This window comes from Lissotriton vulgaris, unplaced genomic scaffold, assembly GCF_964263255.1.
Source record: "Lissotriton vulgaris unplaced genomic scaffold, aLisVul1.2 SCAFFOLD_689, whole genome shotgun sequence".
Lineage (NCBI taxonomy): Eukaryota > Metazoa > Chordata > Amphibia > Caudata > Salamandridae > Lissotriton > Lissotriton vulgaris.
This window is the reverse complement of record NW_028240911.1, coordinates 812,418-835,615: the sequence shown is the minus strand read 5'-3', so window position 1 is coordinate 835,615 and position 23,198 is coordinate 812,418. Positions and strand designations below refer to the sequence as shown.

Here is a 23,198-nt window from a genome sequence, read left to right as displayed (position 1 = left end):
CTATGGCCGTTTCCGGCGTCACTTTGCACCTATGCACCCCGCATCACTGGTGTAGGTATCCTGGTTCCTGGGGTATCCACAGCTCGGTGACTCTCCAAACTTCCATCTTCCACGGGGTTTCTTCAGGTTCCACTGGGAAGTGTCCTTCTTGTTTAAAATAGCAACCACGACTTACCCTTAGACTTCCATTGAGTACACAGTTGTGTTCCCAGCATAAATTTCAGCTGGTAGCAGCCAAACAGGGCGCTTAGGTCAAGTACCAAATTTCTCCTTACCCCTCGTAGAATCTGCACAGTCTGGAATGGCAGTAGATCTTTTTCTTTCCTTGCACCTGCTCTTTGGAATAAACTTCAATCACAGCTCCTCTCCATCACAGATCACAAGATATTCTGCAGGAATTAAAAACCTGGTTATTTGATCATCTATAATGACTGCTCTATTTCATCTGACTTTCAGCCCCAGTAGAGTTTTTATGCTAGCGCTATGAGACCCCCGGGTAATATGTGCGCTTAATAAATCTCTTTTGACTTGAGTCTTTTACACTTCGCCCAGCCTCCTTGGAGTTCCGATATACTCACCTTGGCTGGTCCCATGGGTTCCCAACTCTTCTATGTCTTCTGGGTCCACTCTTGACTTAAGTTGTGGTTTGAATTCCACTATTTTAGTATATAGTTTGTTTTCCCCCTGGAGATCACTGTATATTCTGTGCTATTTATGTATTCTATTGAGAAGGTATTGTGTGCATTGTATTTATATTCCTGGATAGGAGATAATACATTGTGTTAGTGAGCGTTAATAATACATACCTATTTTTTTTGTAACAACACTGTGTGGTTCTTTTCCACTTAACTCATACCATAAGATTAAGTGCTAGTAAAACAAGCTGTGTTACGCTCCTTCTGGACTAAGCCTGAAGGCTGCTCTTCACAGCTATCACTTACAGAGATTTCTAAGGTTGCCTAAGACGACTAAAATCACCAGAAGGGTTGTCTGGATTAGTGCATGGTGCTCCCTTACATAAGTGAGCACCCTATACTAAGCCAGCCTCCTACAAATACCATCTATGTGTCATACCCAGCAGCCAGGACTGTGCCACCACAGTTTCTGCAGTAACTCTTTATCTTTGTTCACTTCCTACAGGAAAGGCCCCTGTACCTCCTGTCCTTTAATTTCTGTATTCTCGCCTTCAGATCTCCTAGAGCAACCATTAAACACAATCTTCAATCGCAGACCTTTTCTCGCACTAGTCTGTTTACCGTGCACCCACTGCAACTCATTATTCACACTCCTTTTTTTCATTTCTCCAGGCTGTGGTAAGAAAGTGGTGGACTATAACCTTCCCCGTGAATGCATACGGAACTTCTTCCCTTCTCGAAATTGCTTCGTCTTTGTCCGCCCTGCATCTGGGAAGGACATTAACGTCATGGAGTCTCTTCCAGAGAGTGCCCTGGATCCACAGTTCATTCAGCAGACGCGCAAGTTCTGTGACTTTGTCTTTCAGACGGCAGAGGTGAAGAGGGTGAAAGGCGGTTATCAACTCACCGGCAGAAGTAAGTTAACGAAAGCAGGAAAAGTATATAATCAATTAGAGTTGTTTAATGAACCAGACCTGCTCATTGATGCAAACAAAGTCTTGGTTTGAATCTTCATTGTAATTTGTGTTCTAGAAATAGAGAGTGGGCTTCCTGCTCAGCCACTGGATTCAGACTCCACTCTTGTTTGTAAGGTCAACCATGGACGGTGATGCGATCATGAGTTGTACGTGCTGTCCTCTGATGTTAACACCAGTAGATGAGGTCTTTGCTACCTAAAGACCCACTGTGTAAATGTGCCAGTCTTGTTTCTCTTTTCAGTGTTCAGCTCCTTAGTCAAGACCTATGTGGAGACCATCCTCAGCGGGGCGGTTCCATGCCTGGAGAACGCTGTCCTTTCGCTGGCCACTATTGAGAACGAGGCGGCCGTCAAAGAAGCAGTGGGGCACTACGCTTCCCAGATGCAACAACTGGTGAAGTTCCCAGCAGAAGTCCAAGAGCTCTCACATCTGCATGGGAAGTGTGAAGCTGAAGCCCTCAAGATCTACATGAAACACTCCTTCAAAGATGAGAACGGGCAGTACCAGAAGCGGCTCATGGTGACGTTCTCAGCCAATACCTAGGGGGGGATTCATGCATTGTTGTTCAGCTTCTTTTAAGCAATGATGGGCCTGTTTATGAATTTGCACCTACTAATCCAGGACAGGCAGGCAAAGATAATTCTGTATAAGAGTATGCAAGCTAAAATTGGTTTTAAAATTCTGCAAAAATTTTTAAAGACCTACTTACAAACACTATAGTAATTGTACTCTAAAATTGTGTCAACATCACCCAAAAATGTCCATAAATCGAAACTGCAGGGGGTAAATGTTCCTTGAAGCAGACTATTTGAAGATAAGCTGTAGCTCAGGACCCCTTCCTTATTTTTGCAGTGTCCCCCTTATTTATTTTATTTGTTTATTTAGGTATTAAGCGTGATATAAACGTATTGGGGTTCAGTACATAGAGCAAAACTGTGACAAAAAACAAGGAACATTGAAATACCATGTTAAAGAAGGCAGATTATATGATATATTTAGGCAGCAGAGGGGGAGATGATGGAGGAAAGGAGAACTAGAAATCTGGTTCATACATTTTAATCAATTCCGTTTATTTTAACACAGGCTTCTATAGAAGTAGGTCTAGGTCAATTATACTAAAATACTGTAGGGTAAATATCTATTACTAAGTCCTTTCAAAAGTTAATATCAAAGGTTTAAAAAAAAGTTAAAAACACAATGACAATTATTACCCTTTTAGAGCTTTATAAATATAAAAGCACCTCCTTAACTATTTGAATGCAGTTTTCTGCAAATAAAGCTTTAATGAAGGGAATCAGACCCTACTTTTTTCAAAAAGCTGCAACCAAGCAAAGCATGCAGAATATTTTGAAGATTCCATTTATATAAATATAACAGTCAGGACTGATCCTTATTTCCAAGAGTCCTCTACGGTCCATAATTCCTGTCCACAGGGAGCCCACCTGTCTACAATTCATTATCCATATACAATTGCAGCTGCTTTCCCTGTGTGGCTGAGGCTTCTGGGGTTATCTGGATAACTCTTAGCATGAGACGGTACAGGTTGCGCTGGTCCACACTGACTCCAGAGTCCTGTCATCCTATGTTTGACTTCCAAAGTTACCTCACCGCTTTATTTGTTGGCCAAGCAGGCATTTCGGTTTCTTACGAGAAGGTGCCTGGCCTGTCTTCTTAGTACCTCACTGCACAACTCCTCTTCACCCCTTTGCTGGTTGGCCAGGTAGGCCTTTGTCCACCTCTGTAGACAAAGTTAAGATATACTTTGGTTTCGTACCTGTTGAGTGTAAAGTGCTCATCTGGGTCCATGTTTAAACAGATAATAAAAACCCACTAAAAAATAACAAAATGAACTTAATTTCTTATGCAATTTTAGAAAATTGCTTTTTCCAATTTCTTTTTCTTTTTTTTTCTTTTTTACATTAAAGCAACAACAAACCACTGTAAAAGATGGGTAAGTCCTGCCTCTGGGTACGGATTAAGGGGGACTGACTAATAGTGGGAGATGGGAATACAACTTCTTTATAATATTGTAAATAGTAGCTTAGACATCAAATACATGATTAAAAAGGGTGGGTGTGGATGATATTTACCTTATTAATGAATAATAATTCATAATATGGTTAGTCGACATTGTGAAATCTCAAACAGCCCCCTAAGCCTGGATTGTGTGATGATCTGATATTTTTCTAATAAATGGAATAAGCATCCAAGGTCCACGTGGGCAGAATAAAGGTCTCATATGTGATCAGGGTGGACTAAGGCACTCCTGTGCATTCCCCAAGCAAAATCTCTAAAAAGCAGAAGTTACTAAAACATTAACTACTTTGTAAATCTTTATGAATCTTATGAAACGTCCCAACAATGAAGACTACCTGTATTTTTGTTAATGTTTTCTAACAAAAAACTTTATTTGTCTAGCCCTGTAGTAATTTACTAACACCAGTGTTATTTTCAGATTTTAGATTTTTAGTTTCTTTAATGTCATGTTATTATTCTAGCACATTATAAGTGGTGAACTGCTTCATATGTATTTACAAATGTTTTCATCAGGAGACAGTTGTCTGACTTGGCTTTATTTGCCTTCTTCAGTGTGAAATAGCAGAACACTATGGGAACCTTTTAGGGAAGAATGAAGATATCTCCTTACAAAAATGCCGCTCCCTGCTCCGGGACTTCTCCGTTACCCTTGAGACCAACCTGAGAGGTGGTGCTTACGCCCAGCCTGGTGGGTACGAGGTCTACATCTGTGACAGAGACCAGGTAGTGATGCAGTTCCAAGCCAGCCCCAACAAGGGTGTGAAGGTGAGTCAAGCCATGAAGAAGACACCAGGGTTCTTAAGAGTTGAGAGAGGCCAGTGGTTTTGTCTCCAGGAGGGTGGCATGGGTAAAAGCGTGCATCAATGAACTAATGTATGCTAGCTCCGATTGAACCCCTAGGAGGTTGGCATGAGCAGAATTTTGCATCCATGAACTAAAGTCTGCTAGCTACTACAACACCTCTAGGAGGGTGGCATGGGCAGAAGTGAGCATCAATGAACTAATGTCTGCTAGTTACTACGACACCCCTAGGAGGGTGACATGAGCAGAAGCAAGCATCCGTGAACTACTGTTTGCTAGTTACTATGGCACCCTCGGAGGGTGGCATGGGCAGAAGCGGGCATCAATGAACTAATGTCTGCTAGCTACTGTGGCACCTCTAGGAGGGTGGCATGAGCAGAAGTGAGCATCCAAGAACTAATGTCCACTAGCTATTAATGTACCCCTTAGTGGGTGGCATGGGCAAAAACTATCATCAATGAACTAATGTCTGCTAGTTACTATGGCATCCCTCGCAGGGTGGCATGGGCACATTGATCAGAGGATTCAGTCGGCAGCCAATGAACAATTTTTTTGTTAATCTGCTGCCCTCTTTGCAAATATGCCTTTTGTCTTACTTCTATGGAAAAGATTATGTAGTGAATGGGTTTTGTTCTAGTCTATTTTAGTCTTTTTATGAGGGGTTTGTCACATCACCTTCCTTGTCCTTATTGCAGTGCCATCATTCTCCTTTCCTATTTTCACATTTAACCCAGTTTAAGACATTTTTGTCCAGTTGTGTCACTCTCAATCCAAGGAAGAATAGCATTTTGAAACCAGCTTCTTATGTTTTTCTTAATCTATTGTGTTTCTATTTTTTTTAAGGAGCACACATTTTTAGCCATGTAAAGGTACAGATGCCTTAACCACAACCTGCCCTTAAAACACATCATCCTTCTTATTGGCTTATTTGTCAAAATTTCTCTTCTGGTTGGACACGTAGGCCTCCAATGGACATGCTCCCCTACCCATTTTCTTGGCAGGAGCAGCTGCTTGTTCCCTGAGGAAGCACTTGCATTGTTACTTGTCTGTCTTTCTTTTCATCTTTAACAAGACCATAACATAGGTTTATCATTCCTTTTCAGTATCTGATTTTTCACCCCCAACATTTCACGACATCTAAATGTTGTACAGAAAGTAAAGCTTGCTGATGCCTTGTAATGTTGGTTACTACGTCCAAGAGGCCCAGCGTAGACAATCTTAGACTATAAGGAAGCACCTTGCATGCATATTTGATGGTTCCAAACTTTCTTAAAGGAGCACAACTCCATCCAACACAGGAACACAATACAATCACACTGTCCTTATGTATCCTTATGAACATAAAGTGTTGCCATTGCATGGCTTCATTATGGTTAATGCTAATGGCTACCACCCTGAAGGCTGTTTGTGCTTTTCATCCTTCTGGTTCAAGGGGGAGATGCTGAGCTCTCATTTCTGCTTAAGTTTCTCTTTGTGCCCCTACAGTCAGTGACTCGATATGTTTCTTACCCTACCAGTGCTCACAGAGGGACAAACCCAATTCTTCTTTGATATGCTAAAAAGATGTGATCTTCTATAGAGCCAGATATAACTGACATTCACAATATATTTTACGATCTAGCCTTTAGGCCTTGCATGCTTGGACCCTATCAAACTGCTTCTGTTCAAAGGGCCACTATTGGGTACATTTTCTCTCACAGGCCCCTTGGAGCACAAGAAGGTTCCTCCCCTCTACCCCACCTTGCACCCACCAGAGGTCAGGCACCAGTATTACTTTTCAAACTTTATTTTGGCTCATAAGCCATAATAACACATGGAATAAAACATACATAAAATATTTAACATTTACAGTATAAATTTACAAAATTCAATGCAATAATATTACCATTGACCAGCGTAAGAATTTAATGCAATTTCTTTGGGGGTGCTTAATACCTCTCGAGGCTTAAATTAATTGTTAACATAGTTGCAAATCCAGCTATCCTGAAGCTAAGCGAATGTAGTTTTCTAGGCAATAACATTTGTTATTCACCTGCTAAAAGGTTAAAAGGATATAAAACTCAAATCTTAATCCTGTTATACAACAAGTATTACCTTTCCTATTCTTCGATTGTACAGCTGCAATGTTACTGTTTGCAACGTATAAAAGTTTCTTTTAAGGGGTGCTTAACGTGTACCTTATTCTCTACACACTCATCAGAAAACGAGAGATAGCAAAGATTGACATCCTGCATGTGTTGTATCTCAGAGTCCTGAGTGCTTCCTCATGTTCCCTAACTTCCAGTTTTTGACAAAATGGAATAATCCAGCACCTCCTTTGCGACACATAGTTTGGTCAGAAAAAGATAATGTGCTCCATGGTTTCTTTTTATCCCCACAGGCCACCAATGCAACTCCTTTGCCCATAGTACGCTCCCACTTTGCAGTAAAAGCCCGGACAAGTAAAGTGTTATGCTGCAGCTAACTTTACCTGCCTGGGGAAGATCTTTAACTGGTGGAGTTATAGAATTTGGTTTAAAAATCAATTTTATTTAAATGATATGCTTTGTATACGTTCTCACAATATTCACAAAGAAAGTGTGTTTGTTTGTTTTCCCCCTAATTTTAAACATTCTGGTGATGATAGCTGATGACCTCAGGAGTTCAAGAGTTTCCAATCAGGATTATACGAACATTTTTCTTGTTAAATTGTGACCGGTTAGATGGGCCAAAATTTCCAGCGCAAACTTCATCGTAATTGCCAGATGCAATACACATTTCACCACCTATAAAACCAGTATTAAAGCATTCAGGTGTTTGTACCGGAGTGTCAATTTCACTGGCCACTTGCAACCAAGCTCTTTATGGTCCTTTGTATTCTTGATCTCTTTTTCCTGCTCCCCTACTTCTAATCTGCGATGTTAGGTCTCTGTATGGTGCTCAGGAGCACAGAATGACTTTAATTCTTGAGCAAACCTCACTGTTTAGTTTGAGATTCCTGTGTTCCTTTTTAGCTTACATTTTCACTTTTGTACATCATCTTGTGCGTAGTTGCAGAATGTGCATACTTTTGTTGTATTGTAAGAGCCTCTTCCTTTCAACTCTCATCAATAGAATGCCCCTGTTTTTTGAAAAAACCCTTTTGACAAATACAGATTGAAACATGTCTCCACATATGCTTTGTAGTAGAAATTATGTTTGTTCTCTTTTGAAGACTGGAACAGTCAAATCAGCTCCAATCCTCTTTTTGTTAGTTATATCACCTTTTCCATCAGTTCGGTCTGTGTAATTTTCCATTAGTTATTGGATCTGTGTCTCTCCAGCTCCTTCGGGGAAACCATAAATATGCAGTTTGTATCTTTCTTCAGCATCTTCAACCTTAATCTCAGAGCATTTAGTTTCTTTTTCAGTTAACATCACATTTTTTTCCTATCTTGAAAATTACATTTTGTGTCAGACCCTGGTTTTTGCTTCGGTAACCCTGAAGGATATGTAGTGTAGTTCTAAGCTAATGAGGCCTAACCCTAGTACATCATTGGCTGTAATGTAATTAATAATGACTTACTAATAGTAGCAGAGGGGGAATGCAACTGACTACATACCGTCTCTCATAGTTGGGCCCTGTATATTACTTTTGCTTTTTATTGTACCTGCTTTAGCATTCCAATGAACCATATTCTAGGATGTCTTCTTTGTTTGAGACCTCTAGGATTCATGATGGGAGCCTGGCAACACTAGGCCCTTCGCCTCTAGTCTAAATAAGCCCAAGACACCCACTCAACTATCATGCTGCCGAACCACAGTTTGTGTAGAGTTGGCATGGTTGTGAGACCTGGAGGGATAGCCAAGCAAGTCAAACTTTTTTTATCTACAAGATCAAGGGCACTTGGTGTTTCAGGCAGAAGTGATGTTGCTTACTTATGCTTACGGCAGGATACATTCTTAATTTGAGATTGGCAAGTAAAAGATGCTACATCAGACATCCACTCTCCAGTCTGACAGGTCTTATATAAAGAACTTGTGGAACAGAACAATTCATATCATGTGGGCCCTCTGTTCTTAGAATATGAAGTAGCATAACATCAGTTCAGGCTTGTGCCACTGTCTAGGGCCACCCTGTGGCACTTGTACTAATGAATAAGGAGTGAGGGCATAAGGCTTCACCCGTTAACTAAAATACTTTAAAGAAATAATACAAAAATCTTTTGAAATCTTGAGTTTTTTGCCATGATTGTTGAGAATGTTGATATTAAAAAAGTGAATATGAAGTTAATAAAGTAGACATATTTATTTTGTATCAACATCTTTACTGTTGATTTATTCTCTTGCCTGATGTTGAGTGAGCTAAGTTTGAGCTCAATAACCCGGTCACATATGGGGTGGGGTTTCTGGTGTGGCAAGAAAGAATAGAGTAAAGGCAGGAAATGGCATAAATTGTGGTGATGTACCTGACCAGGTTTCTGGTGAGCATTAAAAATCCATATATTTTAGGATCATGGATATTCATTTATAAGCTCCTACTGAACATTCCTTTTTATATAAAGTGTATGCTTCCAGAATGTTTGAGAACTGAAGATCTAAATAAGGTGATACAGAACTAGTTAGAATTGGTCCATTAGATCTGTTCTCATGACTGTTCAGCAGGGCTGACTTTCTAGCTCTCTCCCTGTTCCATGAAGCTTCAGGAGTGATCGATGTACAGGCACTCGTACCCTAACATATCTGGCTTTTTCTACAGGCTCAGGAGGCACTGGATGAATTCCTGGTCAGCAAGAGAGGAGAGGCCGAAGCCATACTAAAAGCAGATAAAAGCCTTAGTGAATGTCAGAAAAAACTTGCTGGTAAGTTGTTGAGGTTGGAAAAAGAATGACACTGATTAACTTATGTCTGACTTTTTAGCAAGATGAATGAATGTCTGCAGCACAGAACTGTAGATCTCATCTCAAAATAGGCCCAATTCGAGTCTGCTGATTTTAGAGATGCTGATACATATTTAGCATGGAAAATATAAATACTTATTATCAAATGACAACTCTCTTAATCTCACATTCAATCCATCAAAAGCATTTGTTAAGCATGCGGCTGCCTCAGCTGAACAGTCATGGCTCTAAAAGTATAGACTGAAATCACACTACATCATCCAGAAAACGTATCCACATCAAACAGCTTTTTATCGCTCTTTTTAAGATGGCTGCTGACTCAGGCCAGCGCAGCTTAATCCGTTCCAAAGCTTGGCGTGAGTACCGTAAAGGCTCTGCCTCCACATAGGGCCTTAAAAAATTTGGGAATACGCATCAAACAAATATTATTATACTTCAGTTTCCTCTCGTTTGTAAAGGCCCAATCTAGTCCTCCGGTAAAGAGGGCCCAATCCTGGGATTGCTCTAAAAGCCAGTGTGAGGGCTTTACATTTAATTTGCTTTATCACTGGGAGCCAGTGTAGCTGTTTCAGATGGTAGGGGATGTGCTGACCGACATTGTGGTCATTCTGCACTCTTTCCTATCCGCTCGGGCGTGCTGCCTTAATCCTTCCATGTATATTTTCTGATGGCCATTCCCTATACGTTGCGTCCTCGAAGGGGTGGTGGGAATCTTGAATACATGCTTAAATGTGCTTATTAAGCTGAAAAACAGAGGTGGTGAATGCTGGTGAGTCCATGAAGCCTCTGCTGAACCTATTGTCACCCTCACTGAAAGAGTTTAGCCAGTGCAATATATTTCTGATGCAGTAAGATCTCGGGGGGAGGGGGAGACACCTTGGGGCAAGACTGAGGACAGAAAGAGTGAAATCGTATAGCACCTGACTGGCACTGAGAGGCCAAGAATGACTAATGCGGAGCCAGAGCAAACTATTTGCTCCCATTTCTTCCAGTCAGAAGGATGAAATGTTTAAAATTTTAAAGACTGCAGAAGATATAAATCTATGTAACAAGGGGGCGGTGAAACAACATGGCCGCTTGTTAAGGCTTTCCGGTGCCTCCTTTCCTGCCCCGTCAATCCGCCACACTGATCCAATCCTCCGGTGTCAGTTCTACACACCGCAGGAGTATCGGTGCCCACTGTAGCCAAAGATATCGCGACCGGCGCTTCAGGCCTCCTGACTGAAGAAAGCCGGGACCTTGCATAGGAGCACCTGCCGCTGCAGATGCTGAGTGTGCCGGCATGCCCCCCTCTCCCATCCAGGGGGGTGCAAATCACGGACGTGATGCCCTCCAACACCCATCAGCACCCCGAACACTAAGCAGCTACAAATCTGCTCTCTGCCCCGCTGCCTGGAAGCTGCATACCGGACCTGCAGTGACGGAGCCTGGTCCAGGTGGTCGGACCGGGAGCTTCAAACGGCCATCTGCGGAGGATTGATTCTATGCGCTGGAGCTAAAGCGGCACCAGACCCCTCGGGTCCACACCGCAAATTCGCCTGGAGCCTAGGCCGTGACAATCGTCTCCTGGGGCCTTCCAGTTGTGCAGGCGAGACCCGGTGTGATTGTGCCTGCGGCAACAGGATCCAAGAAGGCCGCCGTGCCCCCAAGTCATCCTGGGGGGAGCGGCACACCTCAAATACGGTGTTAGCTTGCATCACGCAAGGCCCGGACCTTGGGACATCACCAGTCTGTGCTCCTCCCAATTAGGCGGGCTTGCACACCGGTCCTAAATCGAATGAATAGTCACACATACTGTGGGGAGAACCAGGGGGGCCTATACTTGTGAGTACAGAGCGGGCACTCTTAATTCTTCACACTCTTATTGTACCAGCCACTGGGGCCTCAAGTTCCCCCCCCCCCCTCCCTCTCTCACCTCCTTCTAGCTCCTCCACCTGTGCCTTTGCTACTGGCCCGCTCCGACAGGAGCAACACTGACTATTGTGGCCTTGCGTCCTGGGACACACGTATCAGACACTTATCACGCTGCTCTGGCTGTCCTGGGGTGAAGAGGACCCACTGCTCACTGGGTGTGCGTAGATCACTGCAAGAACCAGTATAGGGGCTGAAATTGCAAGCTAAGCCCCAGGCGCCCTCCATCAAGTAGCTTTTGTTTGTTGTCCCATGCTGGCGCAGCGGATCTGACCCGACGGGATTAGCAATCAGCACGCTGTTGGCCTGACGTGTGGACAAAGCCTTAACCATGTCCAATGCAAAGGGTACAAAGACATCCCAGCAAAGAAGGCTCGACCATTACACCTGTCCAAAGGCGTACTTGAATGAGCAAAGGGGAACTGGTGACAAGCAGAAGGGCGGGGCGGAACAGGATCCTACTTAGACCACAATGAAGGACTTAATGGCAGCTATCACAGCGGTTCGCACATCCATTGACACCCTATCCTCTGAAGTGACACTGATCAGGGACGACCTCACAGAATATAGGGAAAAAGTCAAGCAGCTGGAGCTCACCACCGCCAGCCTTGTGGAAGACACCTCACAATTGCAGACAGACATCATGGAGCGCCAAACGTTCCGTAAGTTCGCAGAGGACAAGCTGGACGATTATAAAGGATGCTCAAGACGCAATAACATCTGCGTTCTTGGGGTGCCGGAAAAATCGGAGGGTCCCGCCACAGACCTGTTCATTGAAAACCTGATCACGACGAAACTGCAACCGAAGGGCCTGTCCAAGTTGTTTGTGATCGAAAGAGCGCACAGGGTGCCTGGGGGTCGCCCGAAGCCGGGAGCCCCCCCGTCCGATCCTGGCCCGGTTGCTAAATTATAGAGACATAATTCTACAAGCCGCCAGGGTTGCTCCTCCAATCAAACTGGACAACTCAGAAATCGCCTTCTTTCCCGACTTCACTCAGGCAGTGCAGATGCGTTGACGCTCATTTCTTGATGTCAAATGAAGGCTGCGGGAAAAAGGTCTTAAATATGCCATGCTCTTCCCTGCGTGTCCAGGCCGATGGGAAAACTCGCTTCTTTGACCTCCCAGAGGTAGCATCAGACTGGCTGGACAGCTAGAAGACCTCACCGGAAAGGAGCTCCAGCGACCATTGGAACAGATAATCTTTCTTCATCGGACAGCTCTTGATTATTCCAGACTGCCTGTTCTCTCCATAGGCCTGTTCTCTCCATAGGTTGAGCTCCGCTCACGGTCTCTTGACACTTGAAGATGTCGAAATGTAAACCAGTAAACTGAAGTACTTTATAGTCTGAGTTTTGACTTTCCACTACGTAATGCATCTGTAATTTGTAACGGTAGAAAGGGGGTCGACTGGGTGCTTAGGCCCCCCCACTTTCTTCTTTTGGCAATTTGTTGGGTGACAGGCACTCTGCATTTAAGAAGTATGGGCATTTCTGAGCCCAGAGTGCAGAGGAGCAGGGTGGGGGGTTATTGGGAGGGGTTGTTCCTTCTTGTGTTATTTTTTGTGTTGTCTCGATGGTTCAGTCCCTGTTTGTGAAGCAAGTTGTTGCGCTCTACGTACATGTGAATGGGTGTGCAGTGGAATAAAGAAGTCAGACTCTTAAGTTGGAATGTTAACAGGTTGGGGGACAAGATTAAGAGAAGTGTGGTATTGCAATATATCATGAGATCACTAGACATTGTACTACTTCAGGAAACTCACCGTTCGAGGCATATGAGCTGCAGATCGTACACTTTTGCAATAGATTGCCTCCTAGTGTTGGGCTCGGATGATTGCAGGTTGTTGTCTTCTTGGAAGTAGTCTTTGTAGTCACGAGATAGATGACTCCTCCTTTGGACAATACTGCGCATGGTCATCGACTCCATCCTCATATTGTTTTTTTCCGCCACTGGATTTGGATGAAAGTTTTCCGCTCCGGCTAGAAAAGACTTTTTCAGCAACTTCGAAGCGTGAATTTTTATACAAACATTTTCGACATTGAATAGACTTTTCGACATCACCAGATACATTCCGGTGCGTTGACGCGGGCCGTTGGGCCTATCAGCGCCGTACGGCCTACGCCTCAAGGACAGAACTCCATTCAAGAGATGCCCGGTATGTCGAGCAAAATTCCCTCATAGCGACCATCACAAGGTCTGCAACCTCTGTCTATCGCCGGAACACGACGAGTCGACCTGCACAGCTTGTGCATCCTTCCAATCGAAGAAGACCATTCGGGATCGGAGGGCACGTCGACACTAGATTGAGGTTCCGTGACGGTTCCGTGACGACTTGAACCCGTGTTTTCAAGTTTGTCGGAAATACATAATATTGGTATCAGTGAACCGCAAATGATCCATTTAGTATATCCTAGTGTTTTCGCTACGCTACGAGCAAGAGCACTCCTTCCATTGACATATTTCTGATATACCCACGGCATCCATCTTAGATCATGGCCGCCATTTTGTGTTTCCTTGCCCTCACATATGCAATAGCCTCTGATCACTTCATTCACTCCACTTTGATTAAGGACACGTAGCCTTAGCCGGAGATTCACCTCTTACGTGACACGTGCACCTTAAACCAGATCACGCTGTAGCTGCATGACTCGACAAAGGCTGCCTCCTCTGCCCGAGGCCAGTCCTGCCAAACTGGTCTTCGTGTCCATTGTACCTGATCATGATTAGGCGGCCGAAGCCGGTAGCCTTGCCCATTTACAACCCACAAACATCTCTTATCCCGCTTTTCTATCTCCTGCACCTGGCTCTACTCCTTTCCTTCTGGGCCTTTATTAGGGGGAGGTAACGAACTTTACGATGAGGCGGTCCGGCTCTTGAATGCAATATTGACAAGGGATTGTGATGGACTGGTGGGAACCCCTCTTCGTGATGTTTGGTATCAGATATTATCGACAGTTCCTGTGTAACGCCAAATATTTATTGTTTAGAGACACAAAAGGTTTGGGAATGTACCGACATGTGAAATATTTGCCTAGAGCACAATTTTTGGTATATAAGGAGCAACCCTCAATGTACAAATCGAACAGTCTCCTAGATTCTGCCCGTGTGTAGATTCTGTGACTTCTGTGTCCCTGCAGTAATAAACCTTTGGTCTTTGACGCCACCATCGAGAAGCCCGTGTTTCTGTTCATTTGTGCACCAAGGCAGGTGGAACTCCGGGGTCTTCGGGTGTTGTACCCTGACACCTCTGGACGGAACCAAAAAGTCCAGAACTCCAAGATGAGGAGATCAGCGCCAGCACCGGAGGCCATCTTCGAGGAGGAGATCATTGAAGAGGACGTCCATCCACTCGAAGACATCTCAGAGGACGAGGCTCCACTCGTCGCCGAGGAAGACTCGCCTGATCTCCTGATCATATCTGGGGCAGAGGACTCGGACGACTCGATTCCAACTCGGCAACCCGTGAGTACTCTTGCCCCTGCACAGCATACACTACCCAAGCCAAAGGCAACGGTCAGCAGTCTGCCCATGGGGCCCAGTCGAGACCAAAATATGCCCTCTGACGCCCCACCTTTGGGCTCGGCTCTGAGGAAAAAGACTACGCCTTCCAGTGCCTCGGCACCGACGAAACCACATGTGCCAATTCCACCTCCTCCATTGGCACCGAAGCACATACATCCTTCGACACCGAAGGACTCTTCGACACAGAAGCCAAAACGCCCTTCCGTGCCGAAAGACAAGGATCCTTCGGCACCCAAACCAAAAGATGCCTCGGTGCCGCAGACCGTACCGGATAGGAAAGCTTTGACTCCGAAACCTTCCGGTTCCAAAAATAAAGATGGAAAGCCAGAGTCCGGCGCCGCAGGGCCAACGAGACCTGTCTCCACTCCAAAATCTTCAACCTCGGTACCAAAGACTCCAAGACCTGATACAGAGACACATAAATCCTATAACAAGCCTACCAAGCCGAAACCACCTTCGGGACCGAAACATTTGCCACAGGACTCCTACAGCAAAAAACACAAAACAACCCCTATCGGCACCGAAAAAATCGACCCTGAAGAAGATTGTAGAGGAGGAAGAACTGTTTAGACCAGATCCTAAACAAAGAAAAGTCCATATCAATCCAAAAACTGGACATGTGGAAGCAATTCCTTACAAGAAGAGACCAGCAGACACACCACTTCTACCTGTGGTTCCTGCCAAAAAGAAGGATTGTGCAACTTCTCCAATGCACCCTTACTCTCCTTCACCTTCTTCCTCTCCTGTCCCTCCTTACATTGAACCTACAGTTTCTCCTGTTCAATCTCCTGCATCATCACACCACACTGACGAAGAGTATGATCTAGGTGGGGGGAATGACGTACCATAGCCACATGCATACCGTTTAGATGAAGATGTCAATCCTGAATATCCTAAAGATGACGATATATACAGTTTCCCACCACATAATGTGCCCGACATTCCTGATCCTCAGTACTACCCAACAAAACCTTCCCCTCCAGAAGATAGTATTTGGTTTAATCATCTATTAAATAGCGCTGCCCTTTACCACAGGGTCTCAATGCACTCTGATGCCATTGATGAGGATTTTTTACTGGATACATTTGAGCAGTCACAAAGGTCTACGCAAATGCTACCCATGATCAAAGGAGTCATTAAACATGCTCCAGAAATATTTAAAGACCCGGTACGATGTAGGGTATTAAATCCAAGAATAGAAACGAAGAATAGACCAGCACCATCTGATCCAGTCTATATTAAGGGACATCTGCCACTAGACTCTTTAGTAGTGTCTAATGCACGGAAAAGAGCAAAATTCCCACAAAATCTGGTGACACGCCCCGCCTGACAAAGAATCTAAAGTTATTGATGCATCAGGGAAATGGATTGCTGCGCAGGCAACAAACATATGGCGCATAGTAAATACACTAGTCTACTCTCATGTTATGACCGGGCTCAGCACAACCAATTAGGAAAACTAATGGAGCACCTCCCAGATCAATACAAAGATCAGGCAGCAGAGCTAATACAAGAAGGCAAATTAATATCCAATGCGTCAATTAAATGTGCACTAGATGTAGCCGACACAGCATCCAGAGCAGTCTATACTAGTGTTCTACTCAGACGACATGCATGGTTACACATTTCAGGTTTTAAAACAGAGGTACAGACTACCATCTTGACCCAGCCCTTCAATCAAAACCAATTGTTTGGGCCGGAAGTAGACAACACACTAGAAAAGATAAAAAAGACATAGACACAGCTAAGTCTATGGGTGCATTACAATCCACACAGACTAGAAGTTATTTTTGCCGCTCCTTTTATAGAGGAGGCTCTAAGCAAACCGGCACAGATACAACATCATCTCTTAAAACGCACACACAGACCTCCTCTAACAATGGCTACTTTAGAGGAGGATACAGAGGCAATAACAACAACCGCTCCTCTTCCACTCCCAAACAGTGACTTCCGTCTGCTCCCCCTACAGCATTCCACTCCTGTGGGGGGCAGATTATCACAGCTCCTACCTTTCTGGAATTCCATCACAACAGACAGGTGGGTAAGACCGATTATCCAACATGGCTACTTCCTAGAACTCACAGCAACCGCCCAAAACATACCACCCAGGCAGCCTCCAATGTCCACAGAACATATGACTCTGCTTCAACAGGAAATTCTAGCACTTCTACAAAAAGATGCTATTCAAGTGGTTCCTTTAGAGGAACGGGGAACAGGCCCCTCAACCATTACATACAATCAGATCATTTTCACATGATCACTCTACAACAAGTACTCCCACTACTCCCACTACTACAACAGGGAGATTTTCTTTCAACACCTATTTTCATGTTCCTATACATCCTGCTCACAGGAAGTATCGAAGGATTGTCATACAAGGACAGCACCATCAGTTCAAAGTCCTTCCATTCGGGGTCACAACAGCACCACGAGTGTTCACAAAGTGCTTCGCAGTAATAGCAGCACATCTCACAAGACAACAGATACATGTCTTCCTTTACCTCGACGATTGGCTCATAAAAGCAAAATTGTTCAACCAGTGTGTCCAACACACAAAACAAACAATTCATGGGGGCGTGGCCAACTGCCGAGCATGGCGGCAGCTTAACCAGGGAGCTCCGCTAGGCACTCCGGCCCGCACACTAATCCGAATACCCATCCGTGTATCGACCTGCCTGAAGGGGTGAAATCGGCCCCGGGATCCGAGCGGCACAGAACGAGCCGCTCCCAGCGACAATCCGGCGCCGGGAAGTGCCCCATCCGTCGATGGAGAGGCGAGGCCTGCAGCGACTCAACAGCACCGGCCCTGGGTACGGAGACGAGCCGACCGGAAGCGCACATCACCCGGCCGGGAGGGGACGGAACTAGCCGGCGACCGGTCCTCCTTGATTGGCAATAAGCTCCGCCTCGGCGCTCACACAACGTTGCACCTGAGGGCGCCCCTCGCCCAAGACTCCAGCAAAAGCAAGGTCAGTGGGGGCCCCGCACACCATCGAGGAAGCACCCCAACGAAAGCGGCGCGAGTAGGCGGACGGCGCCTGAATCGGCGCGGTCCCCCCACATCACTAAACATCACCCCGGACTGCCATTAGACAGAGGGGCTGCCCACACCGAAGTGGCACCAGCCCCCGGAGGCACACTGCGACCTTAACGCGCAGCGGCGCGCCCCACGTGAAGGAGCACAAGAATACGGAGTCAGAGACCTACGCGCGCCGCCATTAACACAGCGGGAATCTCCCTACTGCTTCCAAAGGCAGCCACAGACCGGCCGCACCACGGGCTGAGACGAGTCTAAACCCTGCACCTTTAACCGGCTGCATCAACGACACACAGCGGGAGGAAGGCCTGCATAGACACTGGTAACGCTAGCAAGCCATCATGGCGGGCAAAAACACGAGGAGCATGTCTGCGACGCAATCGAAGCTGGACAAGTTTGCTTACGCCCACACCAGTCATTCGCAAGGGCCTGGTCGGCACTCAGCCGGAGCTTCCTCTGACACCAACGGGACTGGAAAAGTCACACTGGAGGCCATCATGAGAACCCTCACAGACGTCCAAGCGACGGTCGGCACAATCTCCACGGAGGTGACCCTGCTGCGAGCAGATTTCAAGAAAATATCGGAGAGGGTGGCCCAAGTAGAGGTGGTCACGAAATCACTTATTGAGGACACCTCGGACCTGCAGGTGGCAATGGAACGACTAGAAAAGACCACCAAACAACTTCAAGAAAAGCTGGACGACCAGGAAGGACGCTCAAGAAGAAACAACGTCCGTATTCTAGGCCTTCCGGAATCGGAGGGGAAGGGGGCCATGGACCTGTATATAGAGGACCTTATCAAGACGAAACTGCAGCCTAAAGGGCTATCAGCCTTCTTCTCCGTTGAAAGGGCTCATCGAGTCCCCGGAGGTACACCCCAACCAGGGGCCACACCGCGGCCGGTGCTGGCCAGACTCTTCAACTATAGAGACAGGGACGCCATTTTGCAAGCGGCCAGGGTGGTGCCGCCGGTGAAGATCCTGAACTCCACGCTGGCGTTCTTCCCGGACTACACGGCCGAGGTGGCCAGGCGTCGAAAATCCTTCAATGCAGTCAAAAAGACTCTGAGAGACAGGGAACTACCCTACTCGATGCTGTTCCCCGCTGAACTGCGGATAGTGGCCGAGGGGAGGACGTGGTTCTTCGACAATCCTGAAGTAGCGCGAGAATGGCTGGACGGCTGGAGACCGGCGGGCAAGCCTCAATGCCCGCGCAAAGACCGCCAAGATCACCGTAAGGAGAGAACACCGGAACGCCGCACGCCCAGCCCGGCCACTGAACAGGGCGCAGCCGGGGGACTGGATTCCGATCTTGAAAGAGATCCCTTTGACTCGGGACAGCTAACAGGGGATGAATGACTACGCTGGAAGCATCAAGCATTGATCAATACACTTGGGACCTTGGGCCGATGGAACCGAGTAGGGCGGGTTCTGGCCGGTGCCTGTAGGGGACTCACCAACCCCACAAGCAAGTAAGACTAGATAGGGGGGGGAATCAAGCACTCTGCCAAGTTGGGGATGCGGGCGGGAATTCGTCTGTGGTGCAGGGGAGCAGGGAGGGGGAGGTGGGTTGGGAGTTCTGAAGTTCGAGTTAAAGTTAAGTTACACGGTCATCACTATTGCGATCTCACAGGGCATGAATACACCACACACTATGGGTGGCGTGCACCGCCTCCGCACTCTGGCACCCTTCTCCTCCTGACAATGGAGACCTCGGTTCATTCATGCACATGGCACAGCATAGTCAAGCTACACCGGCGATGGGTACCCAGGCGACGACTGTAGTGCCCCCACTGAAGCTCCTTACTTGGAATGTCAGAGGGTTGGGAGACAAAATAAAAAGGGGTTTGGTGCTGCAAACAGTTAAGCGTGCTCGGTCAGACCTGGTACTGCTGCAAGAATCACATTTAGCGGGAACCACCTGTAAAGCCCTGAACAGGCGTGGATACACCATGGCGGTACATTCCGAATTCACCTCGGGTTCCGGGGGCACTGGGATCCTCCTCAGAAACAACTCCCCCTTCCTGGTCACTAGCCACAAGACGGATGACCAGGGCAGGTTTGCAGCACTCTCAGGCCAATGGGAGGGAAGGGCCTTGAATGTGGTATCAGTTTACATCCCCCCCGCACTGCACGCTACGGCCCTCCCGGCGCTTAGCCGATTCCTTATTGATCTCCCCGAAGGAGATGTGATCATGGGGGGGGATTTCAATGCCATCACGGACCCGCTACTAGATACTTTTCCCCAGCGAGCTCGCCAGAGAGGAGCCGCAGCACTCCCGGGCTTTTTATCTGCCATGGGCCTCACAGATGTCTGGCGTCACCTGAACCCGACAGCGCAGCATTACACACATTTCTCCGCACCACACAACACCCTCTCCCGAATCGACTATTTTTTCATTCTGGGGGTTGGAATGAACTCTGTGGATAGTGTGGACATTATGCCGCGGGGAATTTCTGATCACTCCCCGGTCTCCCTTCACATTTCCACTAAGGAGTGTAGGCGGGGTAGGATATACCCGATCTATCCCACTTATCTGCAAGTCCCTGGTATCAAAAAGAAGCTCAAGTCAACCACCACACACTATTTCATGGAGAACACTGGGTCGGTCGCCTCACCTTCAATTCTGTGGGAGGCATATAAGACGGTCCTCAGAGGGGCATCCATTTCTGCCATTACTGGGCATAAGAGGGAATCCAGGGCTACACTGGCAAATTTGGAAGCTGCCTTACACACGGCGAACACTGCACATATGACAGACCCCACTCCGGAGACACTCCATGCACTACAGCTTCGCCAGCAGCAACATCAGGCGCACCTTACAGTGATCACAAAGGGACACCTCGCGAGTACAGCGCACAGAATCTATGACGTGGGCGATAAGGCAGGGAAGATGCTAGCATGGTTAGACAAGCGGGGTGGCAGCAACAAAGGGATTCACGGACTCCATGATACGAGCGGCGTGCTGCGAACTCACCCAGAGCACATAGTCCAGACTCTAGCCTGCCACTTCCAGAACATCTACACACCGACACGACTAGTCACTGAACGGGAGGCCTTAGATTCACTTCGCAACATCCATGTCCCGGTGCTCTCACCAGAAGCACAGCAGGAACTAGACGCAGATCTGACTGTTGGAGAGGTCCAATTGGCAATACAGGCGCTACAATCCGGCAAAGCCTTAGGCCCGAACGGGATTCCTGTGGAGTGGTACAAGGCGATGGACTCAGTCCTGGCCAAGCCCCTCCTTGACATGTTTAACGACAGCCTCCAGAAGACCCTACTCCCACTAGATCAACGCACAGCCACCATTGTGGCCATCCCAAAACCGTCCAAACCACCAACCGATTGTACCTCATACCGACCCATCTCACTGCTCAATACAGAAGCGAAGGTCCTGGCAAAACTTCTGGCCAGCCGCCTCACCAAACATCTCACTACGCTGATACACCCTGACCAATCGGGCTTTATGCCACATAGGAGCACGGCACTTAATCTGCGAAGGGTACACGGGGTATTGGCAAGGGCGCATCTCCTTCAGGAACAGACAGTGATACTTTCCTTAGATGCTAAAATGGCATTTGATTTGGTTGAGTGGGAATACCTCTTTGCTGTACTAACCCGCATGGGCTTCGGGCCCCTATATATGGCGTGGGTGCGATTACTATACACCCGGCCGAGGGCGCAGGTAGTAGCGAATGGGCATATATCCTCAACCTTTCCACTAGGAAGGGGAACGAGGCAGGGATGCCCACTATCGCCCCTGTTGTTCGCGATAGTGCTGGAACCACTGGCAATCCTGCTACGAGCGACGCCGTTGTTTAGAGGGATCACGTGGGACGACGGGTGGGAGGACAGGGTCTCCCTCTACGCCGACGACATGTTGGTATACATGACTGACCCGACTGCAGGGGTGCCCGCCCTGCTGGAGATCTGCGACGAACATGGTAAGGCATCCGGGTATACCCTGAATTGGGCCAAGACGGTGCTCTATGTGCTTGCCGGCCAGGCCCCGGTGTTGCCGGCGACCTGCCCTCTTACAGTGACCACCTCTTCCTTCAAGTACCTAGGTATCTATGTAACGAGAGATGCTAAACAGTTCTATGTCGAAAATTTACAACCGCCTCTGCAGAGGTTGCGTGTAGATGTCCAGTATTGGGCTACGCTGCCGCTGACCCTCCTAGGGCGCGCGGCTCTCTACAAAATGATGGCTCTCCCGAGGTTTCTGTATGTACTAGAGAACTCCCCATATGTGGTTAGCCCGCAATACTTCCGGCGAGTGGCAGCGCTGGTCTCCAGCCTGCTGTGGAATAACGGGCCAGCGCGTATAGCACAGGCGAAACTAGTGAAGAGTTGGTACGAGGGGGGTGTTGCGCTACCTGATCTCCAATTATATTACTGGGCGGCACAGCTTAAAATAATTAATCACTGGATTCACGTTTCCAGAAACGATCCCGCATACCAAGCAGACTGGTCGCAGCTGGGGACGGCTGGCATGCTGTCAGTACTGTACAATCGCCAGAAGGTAAAGACCCTGCTGGGCCCAACATTCCACACTGCGACACTCTGGCACATGGCGCAGTCCCGCCTGGGATGGAAAGGGAAAATCACTAAGCTGACGCCCCTTTGGGACACCAAGGCACTGGGCACACTTAGGGCCTGTAAAGGCTTTGCGAGATGGGATGACATAGGAATCTCAGTAGTTGGAGACCTCTGGGACAAGGGCACGGTTGTTCCCTTCCAGCACCTCCAGCAACAATACGGCCTAGGGCCCACTGAAACATTCCGCTATGTACAGATTCGACATGCACTATTGCGCGCAATCCCACCGGACACGACACTCCCAGAGTCCTCACCCCTTGAGGATAGACTGCTCACCGAATACATGGAACAAAAAGCGACCTCGCTCACGTATAAGAAATTAATCAATAACACGCCTGATCCCACACTCAAGCTTAGGGAGAAATGGGTGGCTGAGCTAGATGATATGGATGAAACGGAGTGGAATGAGGCATTGGCCTCCCCGAGGGAGGTGGGCATATCAGCCAGGTTCCGCCTGATACAGCTCAAGGTGCTACACCGCACCTACTACACTCGCACACTGCTACACAAAATACAAAGGGCGCAGCACCCATACTGCCTTAGGGGATGCGGGGAGGAGGGGACTCTCCTACACACGCTATGGGAGTGTCCACGCATAAGGGAACTATGGCGCCAAATTATGCGCACAGTCTCTCAAGCCATGAATGTGTCTGTCCTTCCGGAACCTCGCAGGTGCCTGCTGAACATTTGGGAACCTACGGACTTGAACAGGTACGAACAATTGTGGGTCACCCTCGCAATGACGGTGGCCAAACGAGACATTGCACAGAGGTGGGGTGCTCCGGAGTTACCTACGGTGACGGGATGGGTAAGAAATAT

At 47.3% G+C, this 23,198-nt stretch overlaps 1 protein-coding gene across 3 annotated transcripts in view; it reads left to right on the top strand.

Moving 5' to 3' along the window:
- LOC147672489 (guanylate-binding protein 3-like) overlaps window positions 1-23,198 on the top strand; it is a 64,408-nt gene that overhangs the window by 18,735 nt on the left and 22,475 nt on the right. For all 3 annotated transcript variants that reach the window (XM_086948002.1, XM_086948003.1, XM_086948004.1), the window contains exons 6-9: window positions 1,308-1,550; window positions 1,854-2,131; window positions 4,202-4,414; window positions 9,168-9,270. In XM_086948002.1, the coding sequence (XP_086804128.1) occupies window positions 1,308-1,550; window positions 1,854-2,131; window positions 4,202-4,414; window positions 9,168-9,270 (837 nt within the window). The remainder of the gene's footprint in view (window positions 1-1,307; window positions 1,551-1,853; window positions 2,132-4,201; window positions 4,415-9,167; window positions 9,271-23,198) is intronic.